General features: G+C 34.9%; 1 protein-coding gene across 1 annotated transcript; it reads right to left on the reverse strand.

Annotated features, from left to right (window-relative positions):
* Window positions 1-932: 932 nt before the first annotated feature.
* On the reverse strand, window positions 933-13,741 carry UTS2B (urotensin 2B). The gene is made up of 5 exons (XM_057740239.1): window positions 13,642-13,741; window positions 9,412-9,510; window positions 8,181-8,218; window positions 6,833-6,926; window positions 933-977 (listed from the first exon to the last, which is right to left on the reverse strand). Exons 1-5 carry the CDS (start codon window positions 13,739-13,741, stop codon window positions 952-954), a joined length of 357 nt encoding a protein of 118 aa, XP_057596222.1. The 3' UTR covers window positions 933-951.
* Window positions 13,742-15,501: the final 1,760 nt, after the last annotated feature.

The following is a 15,501-nucleotide window of genomic DNA, read 5'->3' on the forward strand; positions in this document are numbered from 1 at the left end:
ATAGTCTTATCTTTAAGCATCGCACAATTAACATCATGTAGATAAACTGCATTTCCCCTGTTCTGTGAGGTAAGGGAATGCCCGTAGGCTCATCTGGACAGCTAGACATTGATATTCTTTAATTATAAAGTTACTTTGACATTGCTTTTATGCCACAACAGGTGGCAAACAAAAGTGAAATCGGACTCCCAGCCTTGAATTGGTTAAATAAGCTTGTTCAGAAGGAAAATCCAATGGCTTTTTGCTTTGTTTTGTTTGGTGTTTTTAGTACACTGAGTCTAGGCTCTCACAGACATGCTGAGAGTCTCAAACAATTTCTGATATTGTTGTGGAGGAGGCAGAAACGAGAATTAAGGACTCAAAAGCAAATTGTTCTGTAAGAAAATTTTCTTAATATCTATCTCTGAAACATCTAATACTACTTTCTCCTAGAATCTGATAAACAATAGATTTCTGCTTCCTAGTAATGTATTCATTTGGTTGTAGTTGTCTCAGTGACCACTGTTCTCATGAACAGAAAAGAGATAATAGCCAGCATAATCACACACACACAAAAAAGGACAATGAGGCATATTTTCCATATAATTTGAGACAATATAATTTACTTTAATTTTCCAAGACACTTTTAAAAATGTTTTAACTGATAGCTCAACAGCCTAGTCTCCACTGGACAAAACTATATGTAGACAATGAATTTATGGAAAGCATACAATAGATACAGCACTCCCAACTTTAGCTCTACAAAGCCATTCTGATGGTCCCATGCCATTCAAAAGTGCAACTGATGTGTCATCATTATTCACGACATCAACTTGAAGCATGTAATATGCTGGATAAACTCTGCCACCGTTTCTTTATGCTTGAAATAGCTACCATCTTTAGGCAGTAGAGTGAGTAGCTATATAACTTTTTCTAATGTTCTTATGTTTTTTTGCATCCAGAGGAAAAACTTTAGACACAGTATTTCCAAAAGCAAGCTAAAAAAGAAAGAAAATAAATTCTTTAGTAGGAAGATTTTTGATAACATATTACATTTGTATAAAATAGTTTATGTATGCATGAGTATCAGAGAGTTTTCTAAAACGGATGTTCAAATGGTAATTATTAGCCTCATGTGGATCTTTAAATTAATTAAAATTAAATAAAATGTGAAAATTCAGCTTCTCCATCACATTAGCCAACTTTCAAGTGCTCAATAGTGCCTAGTGGCCAGTGACTACCGAAATGAGCAGTGCAAATTTAGAGAATGGTCACACCATCAAGGAAAGTTCTATTGGACAGCACTGTTCTACATTGTAATGCATATAAAGCAGTTCAGAGAATACAGTAGGCCATCCTATTAGACACACCCCTCTATTTTAACGTTGGGGTAACTTAAGTCCCAAAAAAGGAAGTCACATAAGCAAAATCAGAGATAAATATGCTTCCGTTTACTGAAGAAAAAAGAAGGACGAGAATTTAAAGTTCCCTTTGCAAACCACCGAAAGATTTTTAAATACTTTGGTAATCACATGGAGTCTTCACATTGGGATCATCAAGTGATGTTTCAGAAAAATCAAACCAATTCGAACAGCATTTTAATCTTCAAATGCACGAATGAGTCATTTTAAATCTTCTGTGGGTTGCTCCCAATCAATTGTCTGACTTACGTTAGCTTCATCTACTTAATTACAAATTTCTCTAATTTCCTTCAATCTAAGTGGTTTATAAAATGAAGACCTTGGGGAGATGGGTCTTTGATTCACTATTGATTAATGTGATGCACAATTAAAATGAGTAGAAAAACTCAGTACCATTAAGACACTCTTTGCCATACATGGTAAAAGTCTATCTTCCTGCCTAGGTTTCTCTCCCTACCTCCGCTCATTCCGTGAGCGGTGTTACCCTAGTGCTCATTGCCATGAACACACAGTGTTATGATAGCACTCAGAGTCTGCTCTCCATTCCTAAAAGAGCCAGAGCTTTCTTTAAACAAAACCACACTCGAATCCTATGCAAGCAGAAGTTTATTTTCAGACCGTAAACTGAGGAACTGGGCCCTCTAATCCAATGTTCTTTTTATAGTATTTTGGAAAGTCCCTTTCTGTCCCTTTGGATATCTTTGAATAAAGTGGTCTGGAAGGAAAATATACATGTACACATATCCAAGATTTACACCACACGAGCAGCTGACTAAAGTATGCACTGGAATATAGTTTGGAAAATTTTGGACCAGTTGAAGGAAACTTTCATGAATGGTATCACCAGTACAGCCAACTCCTCAATGCTTATCTATTATTTATCACTTACATGAAGGAAAAACCCTAGCCAGCATTCTGGTGTCTCTTGACATCTATCTGGTTCACTCTTGTAATCCCTGTTTTCAGCATGATGCTACGTGTTGGACAGCTATATTTCTAATGAATGGAAGAATTTAGCAGGTGTTGGTCAACTATATATTAAATGATTAAACCAATTACAATATTTCACAGTAAGTATAAGATACTCTTGCTTTAAGCTGAATCTCCGAGTCCATTTTACCTTCATACATTGCTATTCATGGTAGACTGATTTTAGTTATGCCAATAAAAACCACACTTCAGATATGATGTGGGTTGTTTTTTTCACCTAACCTAGGCATCTAATTCATATGCTTATCACCATAAATATTTACTTTTTTTCCTACTACATAATATATGTTTTAATATCTCCTTGCTTAAAAACAAACACAAAGTTTCCCTGACCCTCTCAAGCTGCTCTAATATCCTGTTTTACTACCCTTTTGAGGAATTTTGTCTGTTTTTAGTCATTCCTATTGTTTCATCATATTCTTTTTAACCATAAGTCCATCAAATAATTCTTGTCAAAACCATTAAAAGCCTTCCCATTGATGTTCAGATGGAAAGTCTCAGTTCTTATTTTATTGGACCTGTCATAGCTTTAGGAACAGCTGAACCATGTCTTCCTGGAAACAGTGTTTTCGGGTTTTTTTTTCTGACTTCTGAGGCATTTTCTTTCTTTGTCACCTTTCTCCTCAGTTGCTGCTCCTCCTCAACCTCCTTTTCTAATTCTCTCTCATCTGCCCAGTCGCTAACCTTGATATGGCCTGGGACTTGGCCTTGGATGTCTTTTGTTTTATATCTGTCTTAGAGTGATTCCCTAGACAGTCTCATCACAATACCAAGCAATATTGATATGCAGATAACTGTCAAATTTAGATCTCCAATCTGGGCTACTTCCCTAAACTTCAAAGTTATATACTCAGTGGTTTACTCAAATCATTACTGGGAAGATTTTGTTATACATGTCATAATTAAGCTCAAAATATCTACGGTAGAGGTAGGCTTCTCCAACAGTTCCTTGCGTTTCTTGACATTTCCCAGGTCCGTCCCCAACCCCATCAAGTTAGATTGAGATCACGTGCCTAATTTTGTCAGGTAAGAGTGCGTTTACATCCATGTCTTTCCTATCCTGCTACGGGGACACACTTTGTGCAGGCAAAGCAAAGGAAAACAACCAAGGTACTTATGGCTTTATGTAAACACAAAATAAATCTGAAACCAAGTTACACCAATGAGATTGTAAGGTTACTCTGTTGATGTGCTTTGCCCCATTTACCCCAAAATACACTTTGATAACCTGAAGGAGGATGGTACTCTAAGAAGATCTTCAGTAATGGCACAGTCTCAGCAACTGATTAATGGCAGACAAAGAAACTGATACCATAGGCTGGAAACAGGAAGAGCAATTTTACAGAGTAGCGAAGTATGTGGTAAAACTGACATCTGCAACCGTTCAGGTTCAGATTGCGCTCCTCTTGAACTTCTAGAAGAAAAACTAGGAAAACAGAATATTTTTTACGTTGCTGTTGGATACACTTAACCAGGTATTGCAAGAAATAGTGCACGTAGGAAGAAAATAGTATCTTTGCAAATAAATAAAAAGGAAATAAAGGTTGTTCAGAAATACAAAATCTTGAAAGATTGCAAGCGCTATTTCTAGATCTCAAAACTATAAAATGGGTTTTAAACTGACTCTGAGTGATGCCAGGTAAATATCAATTGGAATAAAGAGCTTGGGGCAAAAATCAGATTATGTGTAGAGCCTTCAAAGTATGATCCAGATGTCTTCAAGGCAACTCAGTTGGGGATGAAAATGGAAAAGAGTTAAAATTGTCTAAAAAAAGATTGTGTGTAGCAAATAGCTGAGAAGCTTTCTAGATTGTTATGAGAACCTCATTGTCAAAGAGACCATAAATCCTAGAATAAAAAATGTCTTTGACTCCTTAGGACAAAATAAACCTTGGGCCTCCAACTTTGTGAGAGTAGGAGGAGACCTGAGAAACTGTGCAACCCTCAAGAAGGGAATATTCCCCAAGGAGCACATAACATGTGCCCAGCAATGCAAATGAAAAAGCCAATCAAGGAAAAACCTCAGAAAGGTGGAGCCAGGGGAAATAGCACAATGGACAAAGCACTCCTCCTACACACTAGCAGGTCTAATCAAGAAACCTTTCTCCATCACCTGGGTAAGAAACCTTTGTAATATTTTGCCCAGTGGGATTTCAGAATTACTGGAGGCCAGCATTCTTGATGTTGTGTGTCTCTTGTTTTTTTCCTCTCTGAATAAGATTATTGATTGTGGTTATCCAGTCCCTGTTCCTCGGCCAATTATTGATTTTCTCCTTTTAGCTAATAGGTCTGTGAATGAAGAGGAACCACATTGTATTTGACAAAGATTAGTAAGTATCTCCTGGGGAGCCTATTCTGTGCTCTGGGTGCAGCAGCTAAAGGAGTTTGGGGTTGTCTCTAATGGGAGTTGGTAGAATGTAGCCTATTTGGTTAAGAAAAGATCTAAGGATTGACTGTGATTGAGGCAGTACTCCCCAAGTACTATAAGTGCTTTCTAACATTTATTAGCCTGTCTTGCCAATATTTTGGTGGCAGCCCAAGTGATTAATTCTAGGCAATGGACTTCAGTAGAAGTGATGCATGTCACCAAACTGAGTTCTGAACTGAGGCAGTTGAGAGCTGGGATGCATCCTCTCTCCCTCCCCGGTGTCTTGGTAACCTTGGAGGCAGTCAAGCTACAGCAACAATCTAGATGATATAGTCACAAAATAGAGGAGGGGTGAACTTTATCTTTGGATTTTATTGTATAAGGTCTCTGAGATTTAGATTAAAATTGGTAACACATCACAGCCTAGGCTATACTATGGAAAGATCCAACAAATCTCTGTTTCAACTGTTTTCCAGCACCAGACCTTTCCACCATGACCTGTCTCCTCCTCCCGCTCTCTATGGCCCAATAAATAGAAATTGCCCTTTTTTTCCTAGTCACTGAGAACCAAACCTTGGAGTCATTTTTGAAACTTCCTCTTTTTTTTTCTCTAACAACTCAAATATAACTCTAGAGCAAATTTTAACTTTTTTTTCAAAATATACCTAGAATCAGACCCCTTCTTATCAATTCACTACTGTCACCTAATTCAAGTTACCACCATATATTATCTGAACCTTTAAATTAACCACATTAGAGGTCTCTCTGCTTCCATCTTTGCCCCTCTTTGCAGTATATTCCCCAGAAAGCATCGAGTGGTTCTATTAAAACTTATTTCATATCACTCATTTGCTCCAAGCTTTTCAATGATTTCCTATATGATAGTTAGTAAAAGTTAAAGTCCTTAAAAAGCCTGAAGATTCCCTCCCTTCCACTTCCATTTTATCTTCTACCAGTGTCTTTCAGGCTCGCTAGTTAATTCACTTAGCAGCTGGGTTATCTTCAGCATATAATTTAGCCGCTCTGAGATGTAATTTTTCCATCTATAAAATAGGCAGAGTAATAGCTATCTTATGGTGATTATGATGAGAATAAAATAATAATTATAGTAATAATGATAAAAACTATTTTTATAAGTTAGGCTTACATAGTACATCTTATATGCCAGGCGTTTTTCTAAGTGCCTTTCATATATTAACTCATAAAATCCTTCCAACAATCCCACAAAGATAATTATTATTATCTGCATTTGGGGACAAAGAAAATGAGACACCGGAAGTTAGATAATTGCCCAAGGTCACACATGTAGGATATATCAACATTAATATTTAAACCCAAGCAGTCTAGCTATGAGTCTATGTTCTTAACCATAACATATTGAGATAGTAAAATATAATACGTCTGGTAGAGACTAAGTGTCTAAATAATATCAGCTCATCCTCCTCCATTGTAAAAACAGGTTTTTACAGAAGTTAAAGACAAATCTGGGAGAAAGGGACAAGTAAAAATGAATAAAACATGCCTTAGCAAATCTCACATCACTACATGAATAAAGAAACATACACACAATTTTTTCAAATGTAAGAACTAATTCAGCAAGAAACAAGAATTTTCCAAGGATGTTATAAAAAGTTATAGGGATCCAAAAGTCAAGTTTTTCTAAAATAAGATATTATAAATTAAACTTGGACTAAGTGTTAAAGCAATGAGGGTACTCCTTACTTCAATGAAGATGCTCTAAAATTCTGAATTGACTTAAAACTCGGTTATTTCTGTTTGTGATCCTTCCAGCTCCAGTGTTTAAACAAAATAGCAAGGGCAGGACACAGTTTTAAACAATAAGGGTTTATTTTACTTAAATCTGGAATGTATGACCTTAATACCCATTGTTGGATACATGACAGAGCTCAGATAGGTTCAACACTTTCATTGGAAAATGTTTTAAAAATACGAGCCTTGATCTTGATCATTAGCATAGGATTAAGAAACGTCAACTTAATCTCTTCCCCGTCGGACATAATTGCAAAAGTCATCTTTTAGAAGTCAATTTTAAAACTTTGAAGTGAAAACTTACCTCGCTTATTAGGATGGGAAGAAGGTAGACTACCGATAGCATAAGATATCTCAGCATCCTTTGCCTGCATGAGCTGCTCTTTTAGCTTTTCCAGCTGTTAAAAATCACATATGAAAAGTATTAATCTTTAATAACAACACTGTTGTTTTCTATTGAAGAAGAAAGATAGATGAAGAAAGGAGGAAGAGAAAGAAAGATGGAAGAAAGGAAGGAGAAAAAAGGAACAGAAAAGGAAATAAGAGGAATAAAGAAAATTTAAAAAGAATTAAATAGAAAAATAAAAGGAAACTGGCATTTAGAAACTGGCTGGGAAAGGTCCATGACTTAACAGGCGATCAGGAACAAACAGGTTTTTGGTGACAGAAGTCAAGTCAGAGTGTTCAGTAACGCAGAGCCTGTAAACACAGCCTGTGTAGCTGGACTTGATTTTACGTCACCTATAATGACCAGTCTTTTCAAGGAGTTCCAAAGAGTTATGTGAATATTTGGATTTCCTGAAATATTTGTCCTTCTGGCAGAAAAGGAGAGGTATTTTGACACCCTAGGGTTTCCATCTAGAGTGTAAGCCATGTTAATTTTTAACAAGCTCGCCGACTGCCTAAACCCTAAATACCTAACTCTACCAAAATAGAATTCAGCCTGAACTACTGCATGCGTCCATGTCCTAGATGCTAAGAATTGATGGGATATAATTCTCTCTCACAAACAGCCACACAGTTTGTATAATAGTGGATTTGCATGCAGTTGTGTTTGAGAGAGTTAAGAAATCATCTAATCCAATGATTTTCCAATTTTCTCATAGCAAGGAGTCAGGGGATAAGGTTGCTAAGGGGCTTTCTGTATTGAGGCCAAATGCAGGTCAAGAAAGCAGCACTTCAGGGCCCCTCCCTCCCCAAACTAGCTGCTTCAAGCAGAACAGCCCCACTTTTATATATTTCATTTACTGAGACCACATACAATTTTGTTTGGAAAAAGTTTTCTGCTTTAAAAAATAATTATAACTTTTGAAACCACCAATCTATTATAGCTTCCCATTTTACAGATGAGGAGATTTGGGTTAATAGAATGTTAATTCTTCCATGGTCTTATAGGTAATTGGAGAGCTGGGTCTAGAATCCAGATTTCTAGACATTTTATCCCATGGTCACTTCGGTTATGGTTTTGTTTCATTTTCTTCTTTGTTTTAGTAGAATTTTATTATTTTTTTCCTAGTGAATTACTTCACTCTTTCTCTAGCAGGAATAAAACTTTTATAATACAGTATTAGTAATTTCAACAACTATGTGTCAAAAGAAAGTGTCTTATAGTTATTATTAAAATTGAAGTTTCAAGTATTTCACATTCTCACCTGGTAAAGTTCTTCCAATTTGTTAGCCAGTTCTATATCTGCAAGACACATTTGTCATATGAAAAATGTACATTGCAAGTAATATTTGATTCATTTCAGGTCATACATTCAAGGAAGACAAAGGTAGCTTTTTGTATGAATTGAGATACCTACTTGTCCCTAATATAAATCCCCAAACATTTTTTCAATGCCTGTAATATTGAAATATAATCAGTAATGTAATGAGCAAGTACCTAATTTCTATCAATAAGCACAGAGTTTTTGTTTCTTGTTTTTTTTTAAATAAACCATAGTTCTAACAAGGACTATTATTTAGAAATAAACTATTTTATCAACTTGGGGAAATTCTCATGAAACAACATTATGTAAAACAAAGCAGGACACAAATCTTATCTGCATAATTCAATCGAGGCAAATTTCCTGAAATATTAATATCAACTCCCTCTGGGTTTTACAATTTGAGTATAGATTTTTCTTTTTATAATGGTGTTCATTTTCTTCACTGAAAATATTACTAATTTTAAAATCCTGTATTTTAAAGTATTTATTAAGTATTGTTTTAACCAGTACACTGTCCCATGAATAAACAATTTTTTAGAAGAACAGATGTTTTCTGAGAAGGTACCACATTAACATATTGTCACACTGTCTCTCAGGTTAGACTTGTTAAGTTTCTGACAATATTTGTCATTTCTTGGAGACCAGTCTGATGCATAATTATAAAACAGATTCTCTTATTCTTCAAAGAAAAAAAAAACTCAATTGGTGTAGCCTACATTTCCCAATAGTTTCTATTCCAACCATTTCCCAAATTGAAAAAATTTGATTGCAAAAAAAGTGCTAACTTGATTGCCACAAAACCACAGTTAATTTGAGAAATTTCTAGTAGAAACCTGTTTTGGAACATTTAGTAATACTCTTGAAGCACTTAGTAAAAGAAAATAATTGTACCAGTGCGGAATTGCTTAGGTAAAAGGAAAATACGAGTAAAGGTAACTATTTTGTAACTAGATAGTTACTGATCCCATTAGGACCCTCTAATAGAAGAAAATAAGATTTTAATATTTTTTAATAATGCCATTGCTTTTAATGTGAATATGAAAAAAGAAAGACACTTAAGCCTTTAATGCAGCATTAAAATTAGTAATTATTATTTTATTTAATATAAATTAACATGTAGAAAGAACAGATCAGAAGATGGAAGAAATAAAGTTTGACATTATTAACTCACCAATGTTGGAAGGTCTTTGGAAATCAAAATTTTTATTTAGTAGAGCCAGCAATAGTTCTCCACGATCTGTATCTTCTTTATCTGGGAACAATTCATTTCCTGTAACAATTACCTCAAGGTAGTGAAACTTCCATTTTCAATCTGTGTCAGGAACATGTTTCTGATTAAATAGGTTTTACAGGTAACTCTAACACTATCAATCACTATATACACTCTCAATGTGTATACTCACCAATAAAATGTGTGTAGAGAGAGGTGTGTAATCCAAAAAGATGGGTGGTTTTAAAAATCGTTGAATGTATGTGAACACTTAAAGAGTGACTGAGAGAGAGAAGGAGGCAGAGCCAGAGGATATACCTGGAAGGTTACAGCCTAAATTTTACGTGTAATTATTTCCGGGTTAGTAGAACTGCAGGTAAATTTTACTTTCTGTTTTTTCATGTGTGTTTTTTTTTTTTAATTTTCTACTACTGTGTTTAACATAAGAAATATAAATTAAAAGTTGTTTTTAAAAGAAAAAATAACATTTGATTTTGAGATTTTATTTGATACACATTAAAATATGAGCCATTTTGTGTTCTGGGAATTGCCTTTGAACCATCCAAGGCAACTCTGTGGAAGAGCTAAGATGGTGCCTATTTTTTCCATATTGATATCTTTCCATCTTTGTCCATTTACCTCCCAGCCTACTCATTGGTCAGATGCCCAGCAATCTCAGCACTCTAAAAACAGAAAAATCATCCAAATTTTCATAAATATTTTGATTCTGGAGTAGAAGTCAGGACAGCAGATTTTATTCAAGCTATAAAAAAATGAAGATTTGACAAGATTTTAATGCAATCAAAATAATAATTAGTGTGTTGTAAACAAAATGAACTTTGTGAGGTGGCCTACAAAATCAAACCTTTATCATATAATTTCTATAGGAGCATTCTTCCCTCTATCTCCTCAAAGTAACTGATATTGTGTGGACAATAGGCAGATTAGTGAGTTTAAAATTTAGGAGTGGGAATATTGTGGCTTCTGTTAGAGAAATGGCTCATAATTTAACTAGATTCTTCCTTTAAATTGTCTCTCTTTCCCTGTGTCTACAAAATGTCAATTCATGAACTCAAACAACTAAGCGGCTAATTAAAGGAACAAAAGCTTTGCTGAGAAAGAAAATAAATAAATGACTTGGGGTAGGAGGCAACATCAAAATTTTCTACATTGACCAAACGCACTTATTGTTGCTCAATTTCCTCAGTTTCAAAGTTCCTCAATTTCCATTACTTCACAGACATAAAAATTATTTGTGAAATTCTGGGGTTCTTTTTTCTTTGGGTAGGTAAAATAATAGGCTATCAATGGAAATTTTGCTTAGCATCAATTAAACAAGGACCCTCGGAGATAATTTAGTTTAAGAGAAAGACATGACTATGCAATCGTGTAGTGATTTTTATTATAGCTATTCACTAAAATGTTAAATTACACTCTTTAAAATGCTTTAACTGAAAAAAAAATAAGGAACATTGTATAGCCAGCTGATAATGATTATTTGTTTCAGAAAGAGAACTGTGATAAAAGAAACAGTTACACCGCCTTCGATTTAGGGAATTTATAAGACTAGGAGGAAAGTAACTAGAAAAGAATCAATCTGAAGCTTTGTTAGTTTAATTTACAGTCCACTTCTCTGCATATTTAAGTGGAACGTTTTTCAAAAAAGAAAATCAATGAAAAAAATAGAAAAAGAAAATTAATGTATTTACCATTTTTTACCAGTTTGTTTTCTAGTAATTACATCTGCATGACAGTCCTCAGAAATTCTTGTCACTACCTTTTAAGAAAACCATCTTTTATAGGACTCTCTGAGGAAAAAGTTTTTTCAAGAAATTAAAATTTTCTTATTTCTAAAGTTAGGCAAGATATTGGCTAAGAAAAATAATAGAAAATAAGTCTTATTTCTTGCTTTTATTTTTAGTATTAAAACAGATACAGCTTTAAAAGAAAAAAAAATGCACATACTTTTGATATTTCTGTCTTTGAACTAAAAGTTAGTATTGAAAAAGGAAATGTTTGGATAAAAAAATACCTGAGTGCAAATGCCCCTTTAGCACAAAGGATGGCAAAGTTACTCAGACATGAAAGAGCGATTACTTTTGCAAATACACAGGAAAAAACTGACTCATTACTACTTGAGATACTGAAGCATAAAAGACTTCGTTGTCTCTTTGCTTGTCATATGAATGTGAAGCTTTTTGCAGGATTATAGACAGGAAATTTTGCCAGAAAGAAACCTGGAAACCCCTCAAATGATAATATACCAAAAAATTAAACTTCCATAGTCTTTCTGGTGATGATATTCACTCCTCCACCTTTTGTAGTAGGCAGTTTGCTCAGTGTCAGTTTTACCCACTGAGGCAGGCTTTCCTATGGCCCCAAGCAAAGGAAAGCCAGCCGATATCGCCACTGACCTTAGATGACATCTAACACAGAGAGAAGGATGGCAGCCCCTCGCTGGTCTGTCAGCAGGCAAATGCTTATTTGAAAACAATGTGTTAAAAGACTAAACTAGTCAAGAATTTAGTTGCTTCAAAAAATGTACACATGGAGAGAAGCTCACTCTAATTATGGACAATTTAAATTAGAAAATAATCTTCCCAATAACTAATCTTCTCCATTTACATATAATGAAACTGAGATCAACAGGGGTCCCAGAGAGAAACCTTTCCTATATGTTGCTAATGATATATACATATCAATATATGCTATTCTGAGGTCAGAGGTGTTATCTAATTGTAATCTAGCAAAATGTTTGAGCTGGATTTTTCTGTATTTCATATACACATGATATCAGAAGTTACAGTTACCACATCTTAATTTTGCAAAGTCCTTTATGAATGGCCAGATGTTTCCTTCCTCACAGATTTACACTGTGTTAAGAACATTGAAAATCCCATGAGTTCACAAGAAAAGCAATGAAGTCCTACCAAGTAAAATGATTTTGACTGACCAAAGAAAAAATGTGAGGGCCATGGATAAAATCCAGAATCTTTCATTCCCAGGCTTGTATTTGTCTTATATTTAGGCCCTGGGCTTGTATTTGTTTTTCAAAGGAAAAACCCCTATATATAAATAACACGGGTTATTGCAATTTTATTTCTACTGTCAAAAGAACTGCTCTAATTTTCATTGACTTTTAAAACCACATTTGAGGCAGATGGTCTAGGAAAGTTGAATTAGATCTGAAAGGGGAAACTTAATCTCTTTTCTCAACCCAGTGTCACGTAAACAAAATTTATCACATTCTGTCTTGGTTCCCCCAAGCAATACAAAAGTGAGAGGCTCTCTCTCTCTAGACAAGGAGGTCAGTTAGATGATAGATCACCTCAGAATTTCAAACTGGAAGGGATATTAAAGAGCAACATTTTTAAGTTACTATTTTTAAAATGTAAAGAAATATACAAAAGTTTTGATGAGGTTAAGTTGTTTGCCTAATAAATCAGCATTAAGTCTAGCTCCACTGATTCCCAGATTAAAAGATATTTCCACTACAGAATGCATTGAAAATTTTAAAGAAAGATCAAGCTACCATAGTACAAGAGCAGAAACTTATTTTCTCTAACTTTATCATGGCATTTGTTTGTAGGTGTCATAAATTAAATTATTTCATTTAACATGAGTACCCTAAGTACGTTAGAAATCTGAAAAATACAGTCTATGGGTAATGTGGGTGTTGGCTTCATCCTCCTGGAAGTACTACGTAAATTTCCCCGTGTGTTATTCTCCCCAAATCTCTTCACACACAAGCTTCTATATGGACATGTTCTCCTAGGAACCACTCTCCTTTCATAAGTAACTTACTAATAATCTTATTGGATGAAAATCTCATTTTTCTTTCCTCAAGATGTACTTTTGAAATATGCATAGCATTGTATTACTATTTATACATTCCCATCTTTGATCATGGAATAGAAGTAAGAAAGAGATCCCCCTTGATTAGAAAAAAAAAAAAGAATGTAGTTGAAATTAACTTAGCACAGTGTCAGTTAAAATTAACTGACTTGAGAAGAACAGCATCACAGATTACATTTAATTTAAAACAGCAACTACTGAAGGGTTGTTTGATGATTAAATTATATTGATGTTTAACGCATTACTGCCATAGTGGTAGAAAAATCAAAGAAATGCAAAGAGGAAGATAAGGATTATTTAACCCACCTGTAGGGTTTTAGATTTGTATGTACATACCTCGGATAAAATACGGCAGCCCATGCACCGATTCTAAGAAGATCATTACAGATAAAGTTAGGAGTCCAAAGCAAAGAGTGGCTGAGAGGCTCTTGTTCATGTTTAAAATCTTCTTCTGCGCTAGCGGAGAAACTGACTGTCCAGATCAAGACAAATATTTCAATGGCTCTGGAATGCTGCAGAGATCACTTCTGAAAGGTGGCAAATGTGCTTCAACTACAAATGATCTGGCCAAAGAAAAAAATCTTATAAAATATAATGCACCCTGTCAACGTGATTCACTACTTGGAGAAGTGACAGATTTGCTACTCGGTCAATGACAGGAAGAACCCAATCAATATATCTCACAGTTGCCCATTTCACTAAAAGCAGGCATTCCTATGCGTGCAGACGCACTCAGACACATGCACAGCATAAAGCAAAAACTGGGACTAGAGAACCTGTGGGTTAGACTTTCATAACAATGAAATGGGAACGACGCCTTTTACTTTGGCTAATTTAGAAGACCTGATGTGGTCTTCTGGATAGTGATGTTATTCCCAAACACCACTTCATTTGTAACCAACTAAATAGATTTGAGCTGGGAAGAGCTCACATTTGGAATAAATCATAATGGGAACATTAACATCTCACTCTATTGGAGAAGGATGGTTTCATTTTGCTGCAAGCAGCACTTTTAAAAATTAAGGCTGAATCTAATTAATTCAAAGTTGGCAAATGTCCCGTCAATTACTCTCTTTAATACTGGCTTTAATTATGCTGGTTTTCTTTTTAGGTCAAAGTCTTTCAGTATATCTATAGTTCCAGTTTTATAGCTCTGAAGATGCAATAATGACCTCTGGCCTTGGCATTGACTCCTTCTCCCAGGAGACTCCCTGCTCTAAAATCGACTCGGTTCCACGTACATGAACTGCAGCACGTGATAAGGTTAAGGAGGTGCAGCGACCAAACTTTTTACTGACCACTGCTTTAATGAACTTTCTGAATAAACTCTAAACTCCTTAGTTTGGTATGCAGGACCGTTTTTTCTTCACAGACTCATTTTCCACTACATGTCTTTGTACACAGCCGTGTCAGACTTCTAACTCCGGGACATATCCCGCACTTTTCTACACTCCAGAGATTTGCTGATATATTTCTGTGTGCTTGGACTCTTCATCCCACCACCATTTCACCTCCTCAGTCCTCAAGCCTCTGATCAAATGTCACCAGCTCTGTTTAGTCTTTTGCATCTCTCCTTTTTTCCCTTACGGCCATAACATTTTTGTAAAATTTTTATTGAAATATAGTTGATTGACAATGTTGTGTTGGTTTCAGGTGTACAGGAAAGTGATTCAGTTATACATATTATTTTTTTTTATTCTTTTCCATTATAGGTTATTATGAGAGTATAGTTCCCCCTGCTACATTTTTTTTTTTACCTCCTTTGGACTGCTGCAACACTTTGTTTATAAATCTATCACAATTCAAAAACCCATTCTTTTTATTACTGTTTGTGTGTATACCTCCACTATTAAATTGTTGATACTTTGAAAGCAGTTACTGTTATAGTCATTTCTATTCCTATTTGCAAGTATCAGAGTGATCTGAAGGAAAAATAAGTGAAAACATAGTTGATGTGTGAATAAATAATAACAAATGTGTGGTAATGTAAATGCAAAATGGGGTAATGCTCTTCAACATTATATCTAGTTATAAAGCTAAGTAAGTGAAAAGAATAGTTGCAACCTTTCAAATGTCTGTTTTTTCTTGAGCCTCAAAATGTCGAGAATAAACACTGTCTTTGAAACCTGATTTTAAAAGATTATCATGTTTCTGTCATTCAAATATACTTTGATGGTATCTATCATGATTTATTCA

The sequence above is a fragment of the Hippopotamus amphibius genome, chromosome 6, assembly GCF_030028045.1.
Source record: "Hippopotamus amphibius kiboko isolate mHipAmp2 chromosome 6, mHipAmp2.hap2, whole genome shotgun sequence".
NCBI classification, from domain to species: domain Eukaryota; kingdom Metazoa; phylum Chordata; class Mammalia; order Artiodactyla; family Hippopotamidae; genus Hippopotamus; species Hippopotamus amphibius.